Consider the following 24,060-nt stretch of genomic DNA (forward strand, 5'->3'; position numbering starts at 1 on the left):
GCCTTGTGTAACTTGCTCCTTCGCTCAAGCGAGATTTCTTGCGCTTGAGCAAGGATTAAGAGTTCTTAGGTTTTCTGCTAGATGTAGCCTTTCTGGAAAGGATGAAGTTCTTCGCTCGAGCGAGGGTGTGCGTCTAAGAAATACTTGAAGGTTTGTATTCTTCGCTCGAGCGAGGCTTCTTGCGCTTGAGCGAGCGTGTGCGTCTATGACAGACCTGAAGCTTTGCATTCCACGCTTGAGCGACTTTTCTTGCGCTTGAGCGAGGTCATTTGTTGTGTCTGGTCGCTCGAGCGACAGCTCCTTCGCTCGAGCAAAGGTCGCGTATATCAGTTCATAGCAGAGCTTTTCTACATCTCTTTTTGTATCTCTTTCACCTAAAACCCTTGCTTAGCTCATTCTCTCTCTAAAATACTCTCTTTCTATCTCTCTCTATAAATACACCTTGATTTGGGAGTCTCTCAACTCTAGTCCCTTTGTTAAAAAGGTAGAGCACCTTGAGGGCTTCGTGTTGATTCGAATAGATCGCGATGTTGGTGTGTTTGAAGTGTCTCCATCTTCTCCTTTGCTCTCCTAACGTTGAGGTAGGGATATTCTATACCTTAGTATGATTTCTAACCTAGGTATTTGTCATTTTGTATAAATGGTGGAATTTGGAGGAAACTAGGGTTTGGGCTTAAGATTTGAAAGAGGGGTTTTCTATTTTGGGTTATAAAAATATATGTAGGGTATTGAAGATGGAATTATATGGATTGAAATGATGAAATTTAAACTTGTAATTGATATTTGGTAAAAGGGGGAAAACCGCTCTAATTTGTGTTAAATGATTATTTTGTAGAAATAATGAAATTGATTTGGGAAATACGGAATTGGGAAGATGCATAAATGAATGGTGTAATTGGATTTGATAAATCATTCACCTATGGAAAATTGGACAAACTACCTGTTGGTTAGATTTGTTTATCTGTTTAGAAATATTTGTTTTGGGCTATCGGTGGAGGATAGCTATGATTGTTGTAGAAACTGTATGAGGATTAGGTAAATTGAAACTAATCACATGAATTGTGTCATTGAATATGACAGTTTGATTAAATTGTTGAATGTGTGGACCTTGGTGGTCATTGTATATGACACGCTTTTAAATACATTGTATATGTATCATTGTTTGGGAGGAGATATGAGATGTACTCCATTGTTTGAGAGGAGATAGGGGATGGACTCCATTGAAAATTAAGTTGGCTGGAGTGTCTAGGGTGAAAGTCCCGAAACCTTATATATATATATATATATGGGTGCCGATTCTCTCGGATGAGAGTTCCGTAAAATGGCAAGAAAATTTAAGTGTTTGAAAAATGATAGGTATTGAAGTATTGATAAATAAGTTGTAGCCTTGTTTGGGATATGCTTAGATAACAAGGGATTATATCTATGAGTTGATTTGAATAAATGAATAGAAACGGTTTGGAACATTCATGTCGTGATTGTGTGGTCTTGAAAATAAGAGGTCAGTTGGTTTTAAGTGTTGAACATTTATCAAATGCATATATCTTAGTTAAATTTTATACATTGTGTTAGTATATCTCTATTGGGCTTTGGCTCACCCTACTTGGGAAACCATTTTCAGGTACATGTGACATGCCACCTCCAAGGGTATAACTTGGGAGGACTTGGGGCTGAAGACTCTATTTTGTTGTTCTTCTTTTTATGTTAAGTGTTTATTCGAGCCGAGGGCTTTACTTGTATCGGGACTTAGACTCTTCTTTTGTTGTAACCATGTGAAGTCTTGGAGAGATGTAAGCTCGTAGGGTATTTATTTTATTATTATTAGTTAGAGTTACATGCTATAGTTTTAAGATGAACATTTATGAAAATGTAATGCATGTAACATCTTTTGGAATGTAGATTCAGATGAATGGAAAATATAACATTTCTACTATATTTATGGATCTTTTGAATGGTTGATTTACATTATATTTCGAGGGCGTTATAACTTGGTATCAAAGTGTACCGAGTTTGAATACTTTGGGTACATGGGAAGTGGTTAGTACCACAATGGGTTTGTCTCACTTGTTAGAGACTTAAGAATGAATGATTATGTGCTTACATGATGACATGTTTATGTGAACATATGGGTATGGGATTTAATTTCTAGGATGTTGATCGGGTCCATGGGTTTTTGGAAGTCCTATTAGAAAGGTACTTGATCATTGCCATTTTTAACTGGAACTCTAGCAATGCCACGGGACAGTCATTATCTGGAAATGAAATTCGTATGTGTTTATGTGATTATGTGCTTATGTGGAGTGAATTACAGTTGTCCATCATATTAGGACGCGAGTGAGATAGTTTCGGCACATTTGCAAATGTGTTAATCTCTTTGGTTACCTTTATTAGGATGTCAGGATGAGGTCGTAGTGGTAGGCGTGGTAGGCCTGAGAGGCACGAGATGCCTATACCGGATGAAATCCCAGTACAGGAGGAAGTAATGGGTCAGGCCAATGAGGCCAAACAGGTTGGTCAGCAGGCCATGGGCGCCTTAGCTCGCGAGATGGCTAGAGCTTTGAGGGAATCTATGGACATTTTCAGAACTGAGAATCAAGTCCAGGCCCAAGTAGCTGAAGCTGGGCCGCATTTTCTAAAGAGGGAGTTCTTCCGGTCTAACTCGGACGAGTTTTTGGGAGATCCTAAGGAGCCACTGAAGGCTGATGAGTGGTTGGAGCAGATGACGAAGACGTTTGAGATGCTCGGCATCGAAAACTAAGGTTTGTGAGTGACCTTGGCGTCCTTCCAGCTGAATGGAGACATAGGTCAGTGGTGGAAGTATGCGCGAGGACACATTGGAGGAACTTGGGAAGCTTTTGTTGATGCCTTCCAAGACAAGTACTTGCCTGCTACGGTAAGGGAGAAGTTGAGGGCTTCTCCAAGTTGGTGCAACTAAATACACTAGTGGCCGAATTTGAGGCCACCTTTACTAGCTTGTCTAGGTTTGCACTGGAGTTAGTGGCGACTGAGGAGCGCCGTTACTTAGAGTTTGAGAAGAGACTGAGGACCAGACTCATGTTTAGAGTTGTCGGATCCATGATTAGGAATTATGGACGCTTTATGGAGGCTGCAACCCATTTGGAGGCTATTATGCATGTAGAGGAGGAGAGGGTGAGGGGCTCCAGAAGGAGTCAAAATGGTCAGGAGGACAGTAAGAGGCAGATGGGTTCTAACCCTCAGTAGTCCCAGAGAGCGCATTCGAGGTCTACCTTTCCAGTGTCGAGTTTGGGTTCTAGAAGAGGTAGTCAAGGAGGTATCACCTGTTACAAATGTGGTCAATTGGGCCACAAGTCTCCAGCTTGTCCACAGAAAGGAGGAGGGCAGCGAGCAGTTTCATCTTCGGCTCGTTTTCAGAGCTAGAGTCAGGGCAGAGGCTAGCCGCTCACTTGTTATCAGTGTGGGCAGGCAGGGCACTTGAAGAGGTTTTGTCCACAGTTGGGTGGCACACTTGGTGCGTCTGGTTCGAGGCAGACACAGAGTCACCAGTCAGTTCAGTTAGTGTAGGCCTCGAGGGCTAATCAGAGAGCCTCTTCGGCTTAGTTTGTGTAGCAGTCTTATGCTCTGAGAGGTTAGCAGGTAGATCAGAGACCTATGGGGCGTGTGTATGCTGTTACCGTGCCAGATCTTGTACCGGCTCCATCTGTTGCGAGAGATACCTTTTTGTTTTGCAACTCGATTGCTAATGTGTTGATTGATACGAGTGCATCACATTCATTTATTTCGTCTACATTTGCATCTGTTTTGGGGTTGGAATTGGCACAGTTAGCATCTCCTATTTGTGTTGCGTCACCTGTCGGGTGTGAAATGGTTCTGAAACAGGGGTGTCGGGGCTGTTTTATAAAGGTTGTCGATCGTCGGCTTCCTTTTTCTTTTGTATTGGTGGACATGTCTGGTTTTGATGTTATTTTGGGTATGGACTAGTTATCATCATACCGGGCTGTTATAGATTGCTACCGTCAGAGCGTTATTGTATGTACCTTGAGCGGTGATTGCTTTTATTTCTTGGGGGACTGGATGGATAGAGTCTTATCACCGGTGTATGGTTCGCGTAGCCAGAGTGAACTTAGTTGTCTTTTTGCTAGCTTCTTGAGTAGTGAGTGTGATGAAGTTCGAGTTGAGTTGCCAAGAGTGGTTTGTGAATACTCAGATGTCTTTCCCGAGGACCTTATTGGTTTACCGCCTCACCGAGAGATCGAGTTCTCTATTGATTTAGTGCCTGGCACAGCATCGATTTCCATGGCATCGTATCGTTTTGCACCAGTTGAGTTGAGTGAGTTGAAGATTTAACTCCAGGAATTACTAAATAAGGGTTTTATTCGCCCTAGTACTTCGCCTTGGGGAGCACCAACCCTCTTTGCTAAAAAAAAAGATGGAGCCTTGCGACTTTGTATCGATTACTGAAAGTTGAACTAGGTTACGGTTAAGAATAAGTATCCCATGCCTCGTATAGATGATCTGTTTGATCAGTTGAAAGGGTCTCGTTGTTTCTCCACGATAGACCTAAGATCGAGTTACCACCAGTTGAGGGTCAGGGAGGAGGATATCCCGAAGACGGCATTTCGTATGTGGTATGGCCGTTACGAGTTTCTAGTTATGCCTTTTGGGCTAACCAATGCCCCAGCTGTGTTTATGGACTTGATGAACCGAATCTTCCGAGAGTTCTTAGACCGTTTTGTAGTCGTCTTTGTGGCTGACATCTTGATTTACTCACATTCTGAAGAGGAGCACGAGGAATATTTACGAGTGGTGCTCGAGTTGCTTCGAGTTGCTTAGAGCCCATAAACTGTATGCTAAGTTCGGGAAGTGTGAGTTCTAGCTAAGAGAGGTTAAGTTCTTAGGCCATGTGGTATCCGGGGAAGGGTAACTGTAGATTCATCCAAAATTGAGGTAGTACAGGATTTGGTACAACCTAAGAATGCTTTCGAGATTCGTAGTTTCTTGGGGTTGGCCGGGTATTACCATCGGTTTGTGAAGGATTTCTCCAGATTAGCTTTGCCTTTGACTAGGCTGACAAGAAAAGGGGTTAAATTTGTGTGGAGTGACACCTGTGAAAAGTCGTTCCAGGAGCTTAAGGTTAGACTTACCACCACTCTAGTCTTGATTATTTTGGAGAGAAGATTGGGTTATTCAGTGTACTGTGACACCTCATAAGAAGATTTGGGTTGTGTATTGATGCAAGAAGGGAAGCTAGTAGCTTATGGCTCACTGCAGTTAAAAATACACGAGAGTAACTACCCTACTCACGACTTAGAGTTAGCAGCTATGATATTTGCCTTGAAGAATTGGAGGCACTATCTGTATGGTGAGAGATTTGACCTGTTTTCTTATCATAAGAGTCTGAAGTAGCTGTTTACACATAAGGACTTGAATTTGAAGCAGAGAAGATGGATGTAGTTCATAGAAGATTATGATTTCGAGTTACATTACCACCCATGGAAAGCCAATATTGTAACCGATGCCCTAAGTAGGAAATCTATCAGTAGTGTAGCTTGTATAGCTATCTGGGAATGGGAGATGTTAGGTGCCCTTGGAGAATTTGACTTGTATTTGAGCGAGTCTGTTGAGTCTGCAGCCTTATTTTCTGTAGTTGCACAACCTACACTTGTGAACCGAGTGTTAGGAGCACAAAAGGGTGACTTTGAGGTAGAATCCCTCCGGGAAAAGATCTCCAGTGAGAAGGTAGAGAAGGGTTTGACTGTGTATCCCGACCTGAGTGTAAGATACCGTGACCGCATGTTTGTGTCGGAGTCTTGCCGAGAGGAAGTACTCCGAGAGTTTCACCATTCACGCCTTGCGGTGCATCCGGGAGGCACAAAGATGTATCATGATCTGAGTCGCTAGTTTTGGTGGAGGGGTATGAAGAAGGATGTGGCAGTGTTTGTATCGAAGTGCCTTACTTGTCAGCAAGTGAAGACCGAACATCATAGGCCAGCGGGTTTGTTGCAACCCTTGCCTATAGTTGAGTGGAAATGGGAGCATGTCACAATGGATTTTGTTGTGGGTTTTTTGAGGACTCAACGGGGTAGTGATGCCATTTGGGTGGTAGTTGATCGGTTGACCAAGTTGGCGCACTTTATTCCTATGCGCGTGAGAGATTCGGTGGATTACCTTACTGACTTGTATATTCAAGACATAGTGAGGTTGCACGGGGTCCCTATGACAATTGTTTCAGATAGAGATCCGCAGTTCACTGCTCGGTTATGGCAGAGTTTGCAGAGTGCCTTGGGCACTAGACTAACCTTTAGTACCGCTTACCATCCTCAGACTGACGTGTAGTCCGAGCGAACTATTTAGATCCTTGAGGATATGCTCCGAGGTTGTGTCATTGACTTTAAGGGGTTGTGGGAGAGATACTTACCCTTGGTGGAATTTGCCTACAATAACAATTTCTAATCGAGTATTGGCATGGGACCGTTTGAGGCCTTGTATGGCCGACAGTGTAGATCGCTTGTGTGTTGGGCCGAGGTGGGTGATGCACCTTTATTAGGTCTAGAGTTGGTTCGGGAAACGATGGAGAAAGTGGCACTTATCCGTAAGAGGTTGGCTATAGCCTAGAGTTGCCAAAAGAGTTATGCTGACCGTAGGAGGAGACCTTTGTCATTCGAGGTGGGTGATCATGTCTTTTTAAAAATATCACCTAGACGGGGTTTGATGAGATTTGGGAAGAGTGAGAAGTTATCTCCCCGGTGTATTGGCCCTTTTGAGATCCTTGAGCGGATTGGGGAGGTTGCCTATCGTTTGGCGTTATTGCCACAACTTTCTGGAGTCCATGACGTATTTCACATTAGTATGCTTCGGAAGTATGAGCCGGATCCATCGCATGTGCTGGATTGGACTGACTTAGAGGTAGACAAGGATACCTCGTATGAGGAGAGACCGGTGCGAGTCTTGGATAGGCAGGACCAAGTCTTGCGAGGCAAGACAATTCCCTTGGTCAAAGTATTGTGGAAACATCATGGGGTTGATAAAGCAACTTGGGAGCATGAATTGAACGTCTGAGAGAAATATCCGGACTTATTTGTTGATGTTTGAGTATGTGTTGAAAATTTTAGTTTTGTTTAAGAATTATAAAAACATTGTATATGTTTTGGATTATGAAAGTATTGTAAATGTTGAATGTGTTTCAGAAATGCAAGTTTAGTTTGAACATTGTATATGTTGTTTGAGTTTTGGAAATGCAAATATATCATAAACATTGAATATGTTTTGGAAATAAGGAAGATGTATTGAAATTAGTTAAATTTTTAGAATATGCATATTGGTAAAATATGGTGGGCTATGTATATATTGTGGATTTGTTCTCTTGTGAAGAGATGGAATGACCGGTGGGTGGGTCATGGTGATGAGAGTTAAATGGTAATCATCTTGAGAATTGGATAACCATGATTTTGAAACTTGTACTAAAATTTCGGGGACGAAATTCCTTAAGCGGAAGAGGTTATAGCGATCCTGGTTTTGCCCCGGCTTTTGTTGTATTCCGGACTCGGGTTTCGGGGCTTAGTATTGTATCCATGTCTTGTTTTTCTTCTTTGACTTTTTGTGTTTGAGTTTTGGAACATGTTGGGCGTGTTTGGAACAGGTTGGTCGTTATTTGGTCTAGAATGTTGTTGCCCAGATTTTGGCTTCTTCGCTCAAGCGAGCCTTGTGTAACTTGCTCCTTGGCTCGAGCGAGATTTCTTGCGCTCGAGCAAGGATTAGGAGTTCTCAAGTTTCCTCCCAGACGCAGCTTTTCTGGAAAGGACGAAGTTCTTCGCTCGAGCGAGGGTTTTTGCGCTCGAACAAGGCTTCTTGAGCTCGAGCGAGGGTGTGCGTTTGAGAAATACCTGAAGGATTGTATTCTTCACTCGAGCGAGGCTTCTTGCGCTCGAGCGAGCGTGTACGTCTATGGCAAACATGAAGCTTTGTATTCCACGCTCGAGTGACTCTTCTTGTGCTCGAGCGAGGTCATTTGTTGTGTCTGGTCACTTGAGCGACAACTCCTTCGCCCGAGCGATGATCGCGTATATCAGTTCGCAACAGAGCTTTTCTACATCATTTTTTGTATCTCTTTCACCTAAAACCCTAGTCCAGCTCATTCTCTCTCTAAAATACTGTCTCTCTCTCTCTCTATAAATACACCTTGATTTGGGAGTCTCTTAACTCTAGTCCCTTTGTTAAAAAGGTAGAGCACCTTGAGGGCTTCGTGTTGATCCGAATAGATCACGGTGTCGGTGTGTTTGAAGTGTCTCCATCTTCTCCTTTGCTCTCCTAACGTTGAGGTAGGGATATTCTATACCTTAGTATGATTTCTAACCTAGGTATTTGTCATTTTGTATAAATGATGGAATTTGGAGGTATTTGGATGAAACTAGGGTTTGGGCTTAAGATTTGAAAGAGGGGTTTTCTATTTTGGGTTATAAAAATATATGTAGGGTATTGAAGATGGAATTATATGGGTTGAAATGATGAAATTTAAACTTGTAATTGATATTCGGTAAAATGGGGAAAACCGCCCTAATTTGTGTTAAATGATTATTTTGTAGAAATAATGAAATTGATTTGGGAAATACGGAATTGGGAAGATGCATAAATGAATGGTGTAATTGGATTTGATAAATCATTCACCTTTGGAAAATTGGACAAACTACCTGTTGGTTAGATTTGTTTATCTGTTTAGAAATATCTGTTTTGGGCTATCGGTGGAGGATAGCTATGATTGTTGTAGGAACTGTATGAGAATTATGTAAATTGAAACTAATCACATGAATTGTGTCATTGAATATGACAGTTTGATTAAATTGTTGAATGTGTGGACCTTGGTGGTCATTGTATATGACACGCTTTTAAATACATTATATATGTATCATTGTTTGGGAGGATATAGGAGATGTACTCCATTATTTGGGAGGAGATAGGGGATGGACTCCATTGAAAATTAAGTTGGCTGGAGTGTCCAAGGTGAAAGTTCTGAAATCTTATATATATATATATATATATGTATATATGGGTGCCGATTCTCTCGGATGAGAGTTCCGTAAAATGGCAAGAAAATTTAAGTGTTTGAAAAATGATAAGTATTGAAGTATTGATAAATGAGTTGTAGCCTTGTTTGGGATTTGCTTAGATAACAAGGAATTGTATCTATGAGTTGATTTGAATAAATGAATGGAAACGATTTGGAACATTCATGTTGTGATTATGTGGTCTTGAAAATAAGAGGCCAGTTGGTTTTAAGTGTTGAACATTTATCAAATGCATATATCTTAGTTAAATTTTATACATTGTGTTAATATATCTCTATTGGACTTTGGCTCACTCTACTTGGGAAACCATTTTCAGGTACAGGTGACATGTCACCTCCAAGGGTATAACTTGGGAGAACTTGGGGCTGAAGACTCTATTTTGTTGTTCTTCTTTTTATGTTAAGTGTTTATTCGAGTCGAGGGCTTTACTTGTATAGGGACTTAGACTCTTCTTTTGTTGTAACCAAGCGAAGTCTTGAAGAGATGTAAACCCGTATGGCATTCATTTTCTTGTTATCAGTTAGAGTTACATGCTATAGTTTCAAGATGAATATTTATGAAAATGTAATGCATGTAACATCTTTTGGAATGTAGATTCAGATGAATGGAAAATATAACATTTCTACTATATTAATGGATCTTATGGATGGTTGATTTACATCATATTTCGAGGGCGTTACATTGATCTTGGTCAGTAAAAATTGTAACCGGAGACCGATTCCCCATTGATTCTAAAAATGATTTAAACAACCATATAAATGAATCAGTGGTTTCATCTAAAAGGAAAGCACAACCAAATATCACATTTTGCCAATGGTGGTTAACACCAACAAATGGAGCACAAATCAAATTATACTTATTGGTGCGATAGGTGGTATAAAAAACAACCACATCTCCAAAGCAATCATAATCAACCCTTGATCTCCCATCTCTCCAGAAAAAATTTGTCATGCGATTTTCTTGATCTACTTGAATTGTGAAAAAGAACATGGGATCTTCTGTATGTTTTTGCTTAAAATGATTCAATAAGCTTTGAGCATCTCTAGCACTAATCATCGTCATCTTTTGCTTGTTCACATAATTATAACAATCCCTTTTGGTAAAACCCACATTCTCATTGCCTTCAACTTCTTCTCTTAGATATGAATAAGCATTCTTTGCGCTTACACTTGCATTTACCATAGAATCAATCACGCCTGCCTTCGGTTTTGAAATGTGACGAGAAGATCTTAGCAAATGTCGCTCTGATTGTAATGCAAGTTCATGATTATGTTTAGGATTGAAGGTAGTTACCCTCCAAATTTCATCTTCAACAGTTAAACGAAAAAATACTTTGCAACTAGTTATAATCTCCAGCCTATTTAATTTTTTCTCTTCAAAAGGGTCTTCATCTACTTTAAAACCCTCTTTACAACATAAAAATTCACATTGCCTAATGTTCTTTGATCCACTATAATACCTTGGCTTTTCTTTCTGAATACTAAAACCCATTTATAATACATAATTACTGTATTAAGCATATGCTTCGTCTTCACTACATACCACCTTATCTAACAAATTGTCATCACTATTTTCTTGCCTTGCAACAAACATGCAATCACGTTCACTTCTTTTAGCATCATTAGAAGTGTTAATTTCTGCAATAATTCCTGTATTCAATGTTAGAAACTACAATCGTATTTTTATTACAACTATAAAAAACATGCCTTATTTAAGGCCTAAATCATGAGCAATTTTTTCATGTTGGGACAATTTGGCCAAGATGATGCCTTTTACCATTTTGATTCATAAGGTTTCATTAATTTATATTAATATTTGACAAGACAACATAAAAAATTAACAATTATGATTGGTGGAGAGTAATATTGTTACACGATACTCTCTTAACATTTAATATTTTTTTAAAAAAATTGCACTCAATTGCAAAATTCTTGTAAGCTAGACACAAATAATATTACTAAAAACTAAAAACATATTAATATAATATTAGTTCTTCCAAACTATCTAAAGTTCTTCTATACTTTTTTTTATATTTATATTTTACTCAATTTTTTGTTTACTTTTAGATACATCAAGATTATATACATCTAAAAATTAAAAAAAAAAAAAACTAATATATATATATAAACTTTATTAAAAACAAACGAAACCAAACAAAAATACACGCATAATTTTGTTCAATTATTTATTTATTTTTAATAATTTTTTTTATACATTTTAATCAATTTATTTTATTTTTAACATCCAGAATGTATTTAAAAAATACAAAAAAATAAAATAAAATAAAAATTGATTATCATATAAAAATTTTCATTAAAAACAAACAAAAAAAATCATCTTAAAAATAATATTTGAAAAATCGAACAAACGAAGCATAAATATCATCATATCAATATAAGCCATCTTAAAACTATTTAAATAATTATCGAATCTCATATCACAAAATATGCCATAAATCATGATTATTTTTTAAAAAATTAATAAAATATACCTTTTTTGATTTGAAAATCTTCATCATTCATCACTTTGTCAATCAGCATAGTGTCAGAAAATAAGACCAGACTACATCCTTTCTCCTCTATTTTGATTTTTCGGCAAGAGCTTTGATAGACACCCCCTCCAATTACCACTCCCACCACCACCACCTTTCTCTCCATACATACGAGGCGGGTGGTGATTGGAGGAGAAGGAAAAAAATAAAATAAAAATCCGACCAATGAGAGAGAGAGAGAGAGAGAGAGGGTCAAGGGAATGGGAAGAAAAGGGGGTCTGGGTCTTTTTTCTTTCGGCAATGATGAATTTTTAGAGAGTATGGAACTAGGTTTTTAGGTTTTTAGAGTTTGACTTTTTTTTTTTTATATTTTTATTAATTCGTAGGGTTAAGATATTTTTTGAGATTCTCTACCTAATTTCTTTCTCACGATGTCCACTTTCATTTTTTTCTTATCAGTAGTGATTGGTACCATTAAATCACCACTAATGAGGAAAAAAATAAAAATAAATAAAAATAAAAGGCACAGTAACACTGTGGCAGTAGGTGAGGCTCACTGCCACATCATTAGTACCACTATTAATTAGTAGTCTCAAACATTTTTGTTTTCTTATTTAGAGATTAACAAACGTCTAGTTTAAGAGTTACTGAGTTGTCAATATGATGGAACTTACTAACACCATGACAAAATGAAGTATTCTGAGTGGTGCAGAGCACTACGTAAGATGATGACCTGGAGTTCCCGGACTACTGAATAATTTTCCAAACGGCACTTCGCTTTTGGAAAGCGTGCAAGAGTTGATTTTTACTTACCTAATTTGTCTTGAACAAAACAGCATTTTTCATGTATATTACTTTTTAGTTAAATTACCTTCTTATCCTTTTTATATTTAGAATATTGCAATTTTATCCTTTTGTTTCTCAATTTGCCTTTTGACTTTGTATTATTTGCTCAGCGTGACTTGTATTTAAGGCCTCGTTTGGGAATAGGCTATTTTAATATTTTTTTAACTTTTTGACTAAAATATGAGGTGAAAAAAACTAGTATAGGTTATAGGCTTTTTAGGGTGACTTTTTGACTTTTTACGAAAAGATGTACAAAAAGTAGAGAGAAAATAGAATCTTTGACTTTTTAGTATAGGCTATAGACATTTTGGCTTTTTCAGTAACTTTTTGATTTTTTGGCTAAAATGTTAACTTGCCAAACGAGGTCTAAATTCTTCCATTTTCTCCTCTCTTGGTCTAAGTAAGAAAGAGAATGAAAAAAAATAAAATAATATAAACACATCATTGGTCCACATCACTATGGGGGTGGTGGGGGTCTCCCCAAAAGGGGGTTCCAAACATTTTTCTTATCATTCAGTAATAATTTAGACCCCCACAAAACGTCACCCCCACAATTTCCACTCACTTGTGATTGGTCTAAGTAAGAAAGAGAATGAAAAAAATAAAATAATACAAACACATCATTGGTCCACATCACTATGGGGGTGGTGGGGGTCTCCCCAAAAAGGGGTTCCAAACATTTTCCTTATCATTCAGTAATAATTTAGACTCCCACAAAACGTCACCCCCACAATCCCCACTCACTTGTGATTGGTCTAAGTAAGAAAGAGAATGAAAAAAATAAAATAATACAAACACATCATTGGTCCACATCACTATGGGGGTGGTGGGGGTCTCCCCAAAAGGGGGTTCCAAACATTTTCCATTTACCATTATTAGTGATTGTAATTTAGATGAAGGTTTCATCGTAATTATGTATAAAATTTTGGTCAGTTATAAAATATAAATATTTTATTTTAATTAAATTACAAATATACCCATGAAACTTGTTTAAAATATAAGTCACCCTATAATACTAGAAAGTTACAACTACCGCTTCTTAAAATTTTTAATTTAACACAATAGTTCAAAAAATCTGACTACTTTCCTATGCAATAATAAAATTATCAAAATTATGCATTGGAAAATATTTCTTATACCATTGAAAATTGTTAATTGATGATTTATTTATTAACAAAATGAATCACTTGTTATATGACTTTGATTTATTTAAAAATAAAAAAAACACTCAAGATAAGGGCCCAATAGACCGCACAGCACCGTGAAGGCACAACACGCCATAGGCCCCGTTTGGTAGAGCTGTGGGAAAATGATTATAACTTATACCTTAACAGCTTATAACTTATAACTGTGAACATAAGCCGATTTTTGACTTATAAATTAAGGTTCTTCTCCCCCGCTCAAAGAATAAGTTAATTTTTGACTTACAAAAAGTTATAAGCTGTATTATTAAGCTGAACCAAACACATCAAAATAGCTTAAATTAAGTTAAAAGCTGAAATAAGCTGGAAATAAGCCCTACCAAATAGGGCCATAGAATGCCATTGAATTAAATAGAATGAAATGAAATTATTGTTTTTAATCTGTTAAAACAAGCATTACCTTGAAGCCAAAAATTAAAACGAAATTTTTAAAAGAAAAAAGTTTGAAACCCATAAAAAAATTTCACAATTTGACCTACAATAATATGGTATGATCTATGAAGCATGGGTACGGGTACGAGGATTGGTACTGGTACGATACGGGTACGTCGATACGATAAATTCAAAAAAAGTAGGGTACGGGTACGGCTTGGTACGCTTGTAAAAAAATATTTATTTTTAATTTATAGTAATGTAAAATTAATTAAATGGTTTAATTTGTTAAGATTTAACCTATAATTAACATTTAATGCCAAAAGTAAATGTATAAATCAAAATTAAATGTCAATATATTTTACAAACCATAGTTTAATTTTAAAAACATACTAAGTATAAAACTAAAAATAAAAAAGAAGTCTAGTTAAAGGGGTTTTATCTCTATAGTAGAAGAAAATATTATTTCAACTGAAGTACGGTACGGTTTGAGTATATATTAGGTACGTCTGGGTACGCCAAAAATTAAGAAGAAAAAATTTGGGTACGTGTTTCGTGTACCCGGTACGTATGAAGAAGTACCATACGAGGTACCATACGCCGGTAAGTACCCGGTACGGGTACGGCTTGTTTTTCGAAGTACCCATGCTTCATAGGGTATGATAGGTATCAACTTTTCATTTCTTACACATTAATGATATAAGGCCAAACTATTATAAATAAATTTTTGATTCTAAAATTATCAGCATTAACATTTTTCATTTAAAAAAATCTAAGGGAAACATTACGATATATACCCCCTTAAAGGATGTGCATCATATGCACCTTGTTACATATTTTTGTGATGCGTTACGTATTTTTGTGGTAACTGTAACCTATTTTTTTGGGTAGGAGCCATGATAATTTGTGGTTGAGATAAAAAAATTACACATTTTTATGATAACGTTACGTATTTTGTGGTGTCGTTATACACTTTGTGATTTGAAAATATTTTAATAAAAAAATAGTTAACATTACTACAAAAATCGTATAATTAAAAAACGTTAATTGACTTAATAATTTATTTAATTTTTTAATATTGCATACAAATCAAAAATCAAGTTTTACATTAAAATATTAAAATGTATAAAAATATTTCATTTAAATTGTAATTTTTAAAATTTTTAAAACGTTAAATCGTTTATACCCCTCATAAAAGTAGCACAAAAATAATTAACTTAAATAATCTAATTAATTAATGTATTTTCACATAAATTTTTTATTTTAATATTTAACTTGTGCTTTGCGCGGTTTTATTTTATTTTATTTTAAACCTAGTATATATATATCAATCAAGGTCCATAAGGGGGTGGTCCAATGATGATGAGTCAAGCTTTATGAATTGAATTTTTGTAAATTGGACAAAAAGTTGCCAATGACGTGCAAGATATGAAATGAGAGTGAAAGTTTGGCACTGGTGGATTGTAATTCTCTCCATTTCAAAGTTATAATGGAGGATTTCTCTTGTATTATTCAAGAGTTTGTAATAATCTATTTTCAATTTAAAATATTTATAAATTCTTATAATTATTTTACAACTCTTAAATTATGTAATGGACATTCTCTATTATAACCATGAAATAGAGATGTTCTTATTCCGGCATAGATATACGTCAAAATTTCTCCGATGCCTAGTTTAGATATCAAGCTCAATATATTCTTAAGGTCCAATATATGAGATTGCGAATCTCGGTCACGAGGACTATTCCTATTATAATGCAAAGGTTGTATGTATGATTAGGGATGAAATTCTTTAACCTCATGCTTGTCGTTTTGGATGTCACGGCCTCAATTTAGATGTAAGAGTGATCTCACGCTAGACAATCGACTTTTTAATTATATCTCAATTACCTACCCTGATAAGAACTATCTTTGTTGCTTTGTAAGATGTCTTAATCACAACACAATTAAACCTCATTACTTGCACAAATGTTTACAAGTAGTGAATGAATGAATTTCAAACTGTGGGCCTAGAAGCCACAACAAAAGAAAAAGATAAAAAGAAGGAAGACAAAAAGTTGAAGAGATTTGAGATTCCATTCCATGAGCACAAATGTGTTTGATTTGATTCTTTGTGTTCCATATAAGCTTCCTCTACATATAGCTATCCAATCAAACAAGGCACATAAAAGTTGATACTTTAAATCATAAAACATTATAAATTAATGCAGCGGATAAAAATAACTCGTACCATACCTTAATGACACAACCTCGTGAGTAAATCACGTGTTTTCAAAATCTGATCAGTCAACAAACCCAGCAGTGGAGTGATACAATAAAATGAGTATTACTCACACAAGTCACAGTGCAAAATGGCTTGATCGTTGTTTTTTGGGAGAGAGTTAGAGAGAGGGTATGGGAAAAAATGGTTATGGTTAAAAACCACCTAACTTATATATCTATCTATCCATCTATCCATATCTATTGATATGATAGATATAAATATCCTGAATGGTTATCAAAATAAGTTTGAATTCAAATTCAAACTTACATGGATAAGGTTCAAAAGGTTTTCTAACCGATACTATAGGTTAATCCTACCTTAGCTAATGAAGTGCTATATGCAAATGTTTATCTTTCAATCATCTTTTGACTCACTTCCTTTTTCTTTAACAATTAAACTAGTTACCTTAACTGGTTTTAAGAAGCAAGAGGATTGGAATTTTTTTGAGTTCTTTACCAGCAGGCTAGAATATTTTTAACAACTTTTATTATTTATTATGTTTTTATTTAAGAATTAGTTGTGTATGTTAGATAAAGAGGTGAAACTCACATATTGTGACTCACATTTATAACTGTTTCATAAAATTGTTCTATGTTTCTAAACTTTTAAAATCCTGTTGATATTCTTTTATCTCAGTTGACAACTTTTAACTGGATGCTTGTTGTTCTCCTATAATAAAAAGATTATGCCTCTATAGTTGAATGAAAAATTGAGTGCACTACGTTTTAAGAAACAAGTCATGAAAACAAATCTCATAAAGTAGTAACTCACTTGGGACCACCCTAAGCTTATTCTAAAAAATTATTCAATAGATATTGAAAAGAGAGGCTGCATGTATTCCAGAACTAGTTAGGGCCTAGTGCTCTTTCGTTTGTTTCTATTTTCTGTCCTCTAGTGTTGTTGTCTTTGCCACCTTTCCTCTTGAAAAAAAAAAAAAAAACAAAACAAAAAAACAAAAAAAGGGAAGACTAGTTAAGGTTAAGCTTCGACATACTATTATAATAATAATAATAATAATAATAATAATAATAATAATTGTTACAATATCTAAGAGAGAGAGAAAGATTTGTATTAAATTGAATATTGTGTTAAATAATTATGTAGAAATGTATACAAGACTCCTTTATATAGAAGGAGAGAAACCTAAGTACGACAATTCTAAATATGATAATGAATATAATATGATATGTATGATAAACAAAATATATAGTTATTATATTTAACACCCCTCCTCAAACTCAAGTAGAAATACTAACTTGAGTTTGGAGAGAGAAACTAAAACATAAAATAAAACGCAAACAGATTGCAAAGTCCGAACGGGAGCGCAAAGGCGCTTGAGATAGATTAGAGGCTGGAACTAATGCCGAGATATAGTTTATGGTCGTGTTGGACCGTTGTAGGAGCTGGCCATAACTAATGCTACGACAATTTAAGGTCATGCTGAACCGTTGTAGAAATTGCCTGGAACTAATGCCAGGACAGTTTAAGGTCGTGTCGGACCAATATAGAAACTTGCCGAAACTAATGCCAGGACAATTTAAGGTCGTACCGGACTCTTGTAGAAACTGACTGGAATCAATATCGGGACAGTTTACGGGGTCATGCCAGACCGTTATAGGAACTGACCGGAATAAATATCGAGACAGTTTACAGGGTCATTCTGGACTGTTATAGAAATTGACCGAAATCAATGTCGGGACAGTTTAAGAAGTTATGCCGGACCGTTGTAAGAATTGACCGAAATCAATGTCGGGATAGTTTAAGGGATCATGTCGGACCGTCCTAGAGACTGGATGTTGAACCAGTAAGTGTGGCATACATATAACTTATGACGTAATGTTAAACGATGATGGCAACAGATGACTGAGTGCGCTAGAGGGCGGCTTGGATGGTGCGCCAAGGGGTGACTTTGGTGTTGCGTTAAGGGACGGCTTGGGTAGTGAGCCAGCGAGGGTAGCTTGGATTGTGCGCTAGAAGGGGCGACTTGGGTGGTGTGCCATGGGGTGACTTAGGTGGTGCACCATAGGGGGCGACTTGAGTTGTGCGTCGCAGGGGGCGGCTTAAGTGGTTTGCATGGTGTATAACCATGTTAATCGTGATATAGGTATAATATTCCCCTCAAACTCAAATAGGTTTGAAAATAGAAATTTATTTGATGTTGAAGCAGAGGGAAGGCAGAGTGAAGCAAACACACACACACATACATATACAAAAATGGATCGCGAGTTATAAAAAAAAATACAATAGAGATATTTGCAGTAGGAATAAACCAGCGGATAAAGAAAGAGATCACTACAAAGCGATACTAAAAAAAAAATATGGCAGCAAAATGAGTTGAGATCCGGCAGGCAGTCAAGAGCTTAATCTATAGCTGATACCATATTACAATATCTAAGAGAGAGAGAGAGAGAGAGAGAGAGATCTGTATTATATTAAATATTATGTTGAATAATTATATAACAATTTATACAAGACTCCTTTAAATAAGAGGAGAAAAACCTAAGTATTGTAATCCAAAATATAATACAATATGTATAATAAACTGAATATATAGTTACTAAATTTAACAATAATAATTCATCGCTTTGTGTGGACAATGCTAAAGAAAATTGCCCTGTGTTTTCAATGTATAATTTGTGGATCAACATGGGCCTGTTTGATACATTTTCGAATAAACTCAAAAACCAGTTCTACTTCTTTTTGAATAATCAATTTTTTTATAAAAAAAAAAAAAAAAAATTTAAAAAAGAGTTAATCAATTTTATTTTATTTTCATTTTATTTAAGTTAGTTGTGCTTCATAAGTTAAAAGCAAAAATTACCGAAACATTTTCACACAAATTTTTAAAATAATAATAAAAAAAAGTTATAACCAAATCTACATTGGCCAAGAGTAGTTGTGCACTTCCTAAAGAATAATTAGGTACACGATTTTGTATAGGGACACTTTTTCATAAATATCTTTTTACCTATTTATATTTTATTTAATCTATATTATATTTTAATATTCTAATAAGTCTTATGGGTGACATAATTATCAAAATACCCCTAATAATATTTACATTTACAATGCGAATGTTTCGCGATGTGAATGTACACACTGTTAATGTGAATGTTCACATCGTCAATGTGAATTTTTATACCATCAATGTGAATGTTCACATGTTAATGTGAATATTCATATTATCAATGTGAATGTTCATACTATCAATGTGAACGTTCACACGTCAATGTGAATGTTTACATTGTAAAATATGAATGTTCACATCACTAAATTGCTAACTGTTCAAAAAATATTTGTAAGGATAAAAATATCCATAAAATGTCTTAAATATGAGAATTATGATTTGATAGATCAAATGTTCAAATTAGGACTTATTGAAATATAAGAATATCTTATAAACTAATTATGATACAAACACTTAAAAAAATAATTTTTTAATAAATCTCTCATTTTTATATTATATTTTTTATTCATAATGAAAATGAAGCTCGTACCAATTGATGGTCTGAGTTTCACTCTCATTGTGAATGAATAGTAGAAAATAGTATATTCGTAGCAAAACTCCTTTCAACTATTTTGAGGTAGGTAATAGTTAGGTAACTTTTCTTGATTAAGATTTTTAGTAACTTTGTCGCATATTTTAGGATAAATTAAGATGCAAAATAACTTATTTTAGATCACCATATTTAAATCAAACACGAAATTATTTTGTCCCTTCTTTTATCCCTAAAACAAACATGACCTTAGTTCATGAAATCAGGACCTTTGAAATGGATTTAATATCAAAATTTCTATTTTAGGAGACAATGGAAAACATACCAAAAAGAAATCTAAGTCCTTTCTCTTACAAAAAGGTCCATTCTATTTTCCCTAACAATTACAATTGATTCAACTGTTTTTTTTTTTTTTTTTTGGTTATAAGAGAGCTCAATGGGGACCAGATTCGTCTAATCTTTACATTTTAACTTGGTCAAGATCTGTTTCTAAAAAATAATCTTTTATCTCTAATACATTTTTAATCACGCGACATGAGAATTTTAAAATACAAAAATTTTAAAAACATGATTTGTGATTGGAAGTAAATTGGTGACAAGGGATAGAGAATTTCATATCTATATGTTGTGTACGTAATACCGCTCTCTACAACTATTCTAAAAATAAATATACGTGCAATGTCATAAAAGATATAAAAAAAAAAAAAAAATTTGTAGCACCAATTGCGTTTAGAAAAGATAGTGAAACACGACCCGGCAAGTAGCGTTAGAAACAATTTGTCATGGCTCTTGAGGCCTTCCGAGTTTTTAGTGAAAAATCACACGGAATACAATATTTTAAAACTTATTGTTTCATGGGTTTGAGTCGCAGGAGAGTTATCCTAAAGGAGGGATTGTTGGGTACGCAATGTCACTCCCTATCACGGCGGCTCTAACAACAAACATGTAGGCTCAATATGGAGTACTGTTAAAAATACAAGTGAAGCACCAATTAACTTTGGGATTGATAGTGAAACTCAGTCCAACCCTACTACAGATTAATTGATCTGCATTACTAAAACTAGTATATTGCAGCAAAAATCTCCTAATAGGTCTCAACATAATAATTGCTATAACCAAACTATTCCTCTATAGAATAATTACATACACAAACTACAAATCTCCAAAAAAAAAAAAAAAAAAGGATTAATTACATCAAGACCCCCGCAACTATTTATGAATATCAATTTACCCTCTTCATCTATGAACCCGTACATTTTGATCCATTCAACTATAGAAATATATCGCTTTTACCCCCTCTAGATCACTTTCAGAAGTGATGTATTTGTACAATTTATATAGTTGAATGAGTCAATATGAACGGATTCATAGATGAGGAGGTTAAAGTAATATTCGTTAATAGTTGAGGGGCTCTCGATCTAATTAATCCAAAAATCAAATATGATAAACACCCTCTATTTGTTTTTGTTTTTTGTTTTAAATTTTTTTTTTCTCTTTTCATTCTATAGTTCTGAGTTTTTCATACTACTGCTAATTAACCTACCTCTTCTCCAGATCCAGGCACATCACCATGTCCTCCTGCTCCATTTCCAGGATGCTGCAAACTGGCTTCCGCGTCGGCCGCATCCGACGACGTCGGCTGCTCAATCAGCGACTGCCGACATGTCGGACACGACGAATGTGAATCCAGCCATATGTCAATACACTTGACATGAAATCCATGGTGACATTTTGGCAGGACTCTTACTTTCTCACCATCCACAAAATCTCCAAGGCATATTGGACAATCTGTCGCCGGAATACCAATCCCTGCACCGTACACCACCACCGGAATCTGACGCAGCGCTCTCTTCTTCAGCCCTGTCGCAGCCAGGCGGGCTGCTGCCTCCTCCTGCGTCTCAAAAGCGAATCTCCTGCTACACCTTATGGCGCACCGCACTATTGAGTTCAATCCAAGGGCACAGATCAGTGCACAGAGCAAAGCTGCCAGGATTATCAGCATGTTAGTGTCGAAATTCGCCTCGTTGGCATACGAGCCACGTGTTCTGCTTCCAGGTGGCGAGTTGGGTTCTGCATCAAGAAGCAGGCGGTGTGGGCGGTGATGAAGACGATTCATCATTAGTCCTTTGCCACTTGTTATATCAATACACCACTCCACAAACACAAGACACACTGGGATAATTGGACTTGTTGCAAGCTGCTTGTTTTTTCAGGCGAACCGGGTTGAGATTTCGTTGCTCCAAGGGAATTCAACGGCGAATCGAACCACAAAGGAGATGGAAAGTAGGGAATTCATTTCCCTCATATACCCAGAAATCGTTTTTCTTGTTTCTGCAGCCTCCTCCTTCAGAATTGAATTCTTTGTCTGTTTGGAAGTGTGGAAGGAGCTTAGAAAGGATAATTGGGCCTTTTTCAAAATTTTAATTTATGGTTAAGGAGAGGGAAGAGAAAGAAAACACAGATGTGTGGGCTTGTGATTACTTTGTGTTTGTTCTCTTTGATCTGTTTTGATTCCAACTAGATAAACACATCAAGAAGGCATATTGGACACTAAGATAAGGAAAGAGGGGTGATGAAGATGCACTGATGATTATTTGAATTTAGGAACTCTCAATAATCTGCTGTAACACAAATTTTCAAACATTTGGTGTTCAATACACGGCCAAATAAGGTAAAAGAAAAGGGAAAGGATCAGAGGCCAAACATGGTAAAAGAAAGAAAAGGGAAAGGATCAGAAGGATGTAGATTGAGGGAGTTATTGGGGTTAGGTGAAATTTTCTGGCACAAAATGGTTGGAATTTATATATTCTTACAAACTATAGGCGAAGAATTGAGCAGAAGTCTCGTGCACTGAATTGATTTTTTTTTTCTTTTTTTTCAAGTCAGAGCATGCAGTTGTTGTAGTCTTCATTGTGGCAAAAGATAATGGGATGCAAATGGGAAGGATACCAAATGAAAGCAATTTTGATGTTTGGGTATCATTTTCATTTCTTTGGTATGAGATATGGATGGATTAAACTTTATAACCAAGTAGGGGGGGGGAGTGTGCTTGAGAATTTTGATTATGGTACCTGAACCTGATCCCACCAAATCACAGTTAGGACATAAAAATGTGCTTATTCTCGACACTAGATCCGAGTATTAGTTTAGATCTTATGATCCTACGATCTTACGATTCATTTGATTAGAATCGATTAGGATCGTATAAAAAATTCCTTATAGGCATAATCTTTCGATCATGATAATGGGATCTTATAGGTTCGTGGAATCTCGATTCGAATATAATTATATCCGATCCAATTTACAAGCCTTATTTTGAATTGTATGACATATTTTATTATAAATTTTATGTTTGTTGTCTAAATACCAATTTATGTAGTCAAAATAAATAATAAAAATTAAGTAGTATTGAATCAAATAGACTAAGAAAAACAAATTAGGAAACAAACATTCAAATATTGTGGTAATTTAAAAAAATTAACTAGTCGGAAAAACAAACTCAGCTTTAGTGAAGTCTAAAGATGGTAAGATTGCAACTTTATTCCAATTTTTGGAGAGATTATTTCTGTGACTCGAATCTGCTCCACCAGGAATGTTAACAACAAACCTTATCATTCGGTTAAGTTGCTCTTTTGAGTTCTTAATCTATTTTCATATCCAACTTCGTTAAATATTTTTTCTTCACTTTTTATGCATTATTGTAGATTGTAAAGTATTTTGTTATAGAATTATTATTCTTCACCTTCTTTTTTGATGAAATACAAAGCTTTTACCATCGAGTTTTCTATCGTATAATATATACATTTTATATGGAGTATTATATTTTTCACAATATCTTCACTTCTTTTTAATAGAATATAGGCTCATTTTGTGTATACTTTTTAAGAAATATTTATTTAAATTAAATTATTATATACTTTTTCTTTTTCGGTAGGATCTTACGATCCTCGATCTGATTTTACGATCCAATCCTATAAATACCTCCAACGATCCAACGTAGGATCCCGATTTTAACAACCTTAGTTTGGATGGAGGAGTTTAGTGAGAAAAGAAAAGAAATTGTGAAAATAGGATACCTTTTTATTTGTTTGAATGGTGAAATAGGTGAGAAATAATGAGAGACGGTGAGAAAAAGATTCTCACCAAATTTATGTTTTGTTTCTCACTAAAAGTTGTGAGATTTGGTGAAAAATGAATTGGATTTAATGTAAATTTTCTAAAATACTAAAATTACTCTTATGAAAAAACATAACTTATTAATATGGCAGATTATTTTGATAAAATAAAATATAATATTTTTTTTTATTTTCTCTTATTTACTCTATCCAAACATAATAGGTAATAAATT

General features: G+C 35.6%; 1 protein-coding gene and 1 pseudogene across 1 annotated transcript; both read right to left on the minus strand.

The window, feature by feature from the left end:
- Positions 1 to 9,701: 9,701 nt before the first annotated feature.
- LOC114264405 (protein FAR1-RELATED SEQUENCE 5 pseudogene) lies at positions 9,702 to 10,532 on the minus strand (annotated as a pseudogene).
- A 10,160-nt stretch (positions 10,533 to 20,692) lies between these two features.
- Positions 20,693 to 22,720, minus strand: LOC114285275 (RING-H2 finger protein ATL74). Its single transcript, XM_028228320.2, has one exon. It carries the CDS (start codon positions 21,829 to 21,831, stop codon positions 21,247 to 21,249), a length of 585 nt encoding a protein of 194 aa, XP_028084121.1. The 5' UTR covers positions 21,832 to 22,720; the 3' UTR covers positions 20,693 to 21,246.
- Between the last annotated feature and the right edge of the window lie 1,340 nt (positions 22,721 to 24,060).

This window comes from Camellia sinensis, chromosome 8 (assembly GCF_055761805.1).
Source record: "Camellia sinensis isolate YWXY chromosome 8, ASM5576180v1, whole genome shotgun sequence".
In the NCBI taxonomy this organism is placed as follows: domain Eukaryota; kingdom Viridiplantae; phylum Streptophyta; class Magnoliopsida; order Ericales; family Theaceae; genus Camellia; species Camellia sinensis.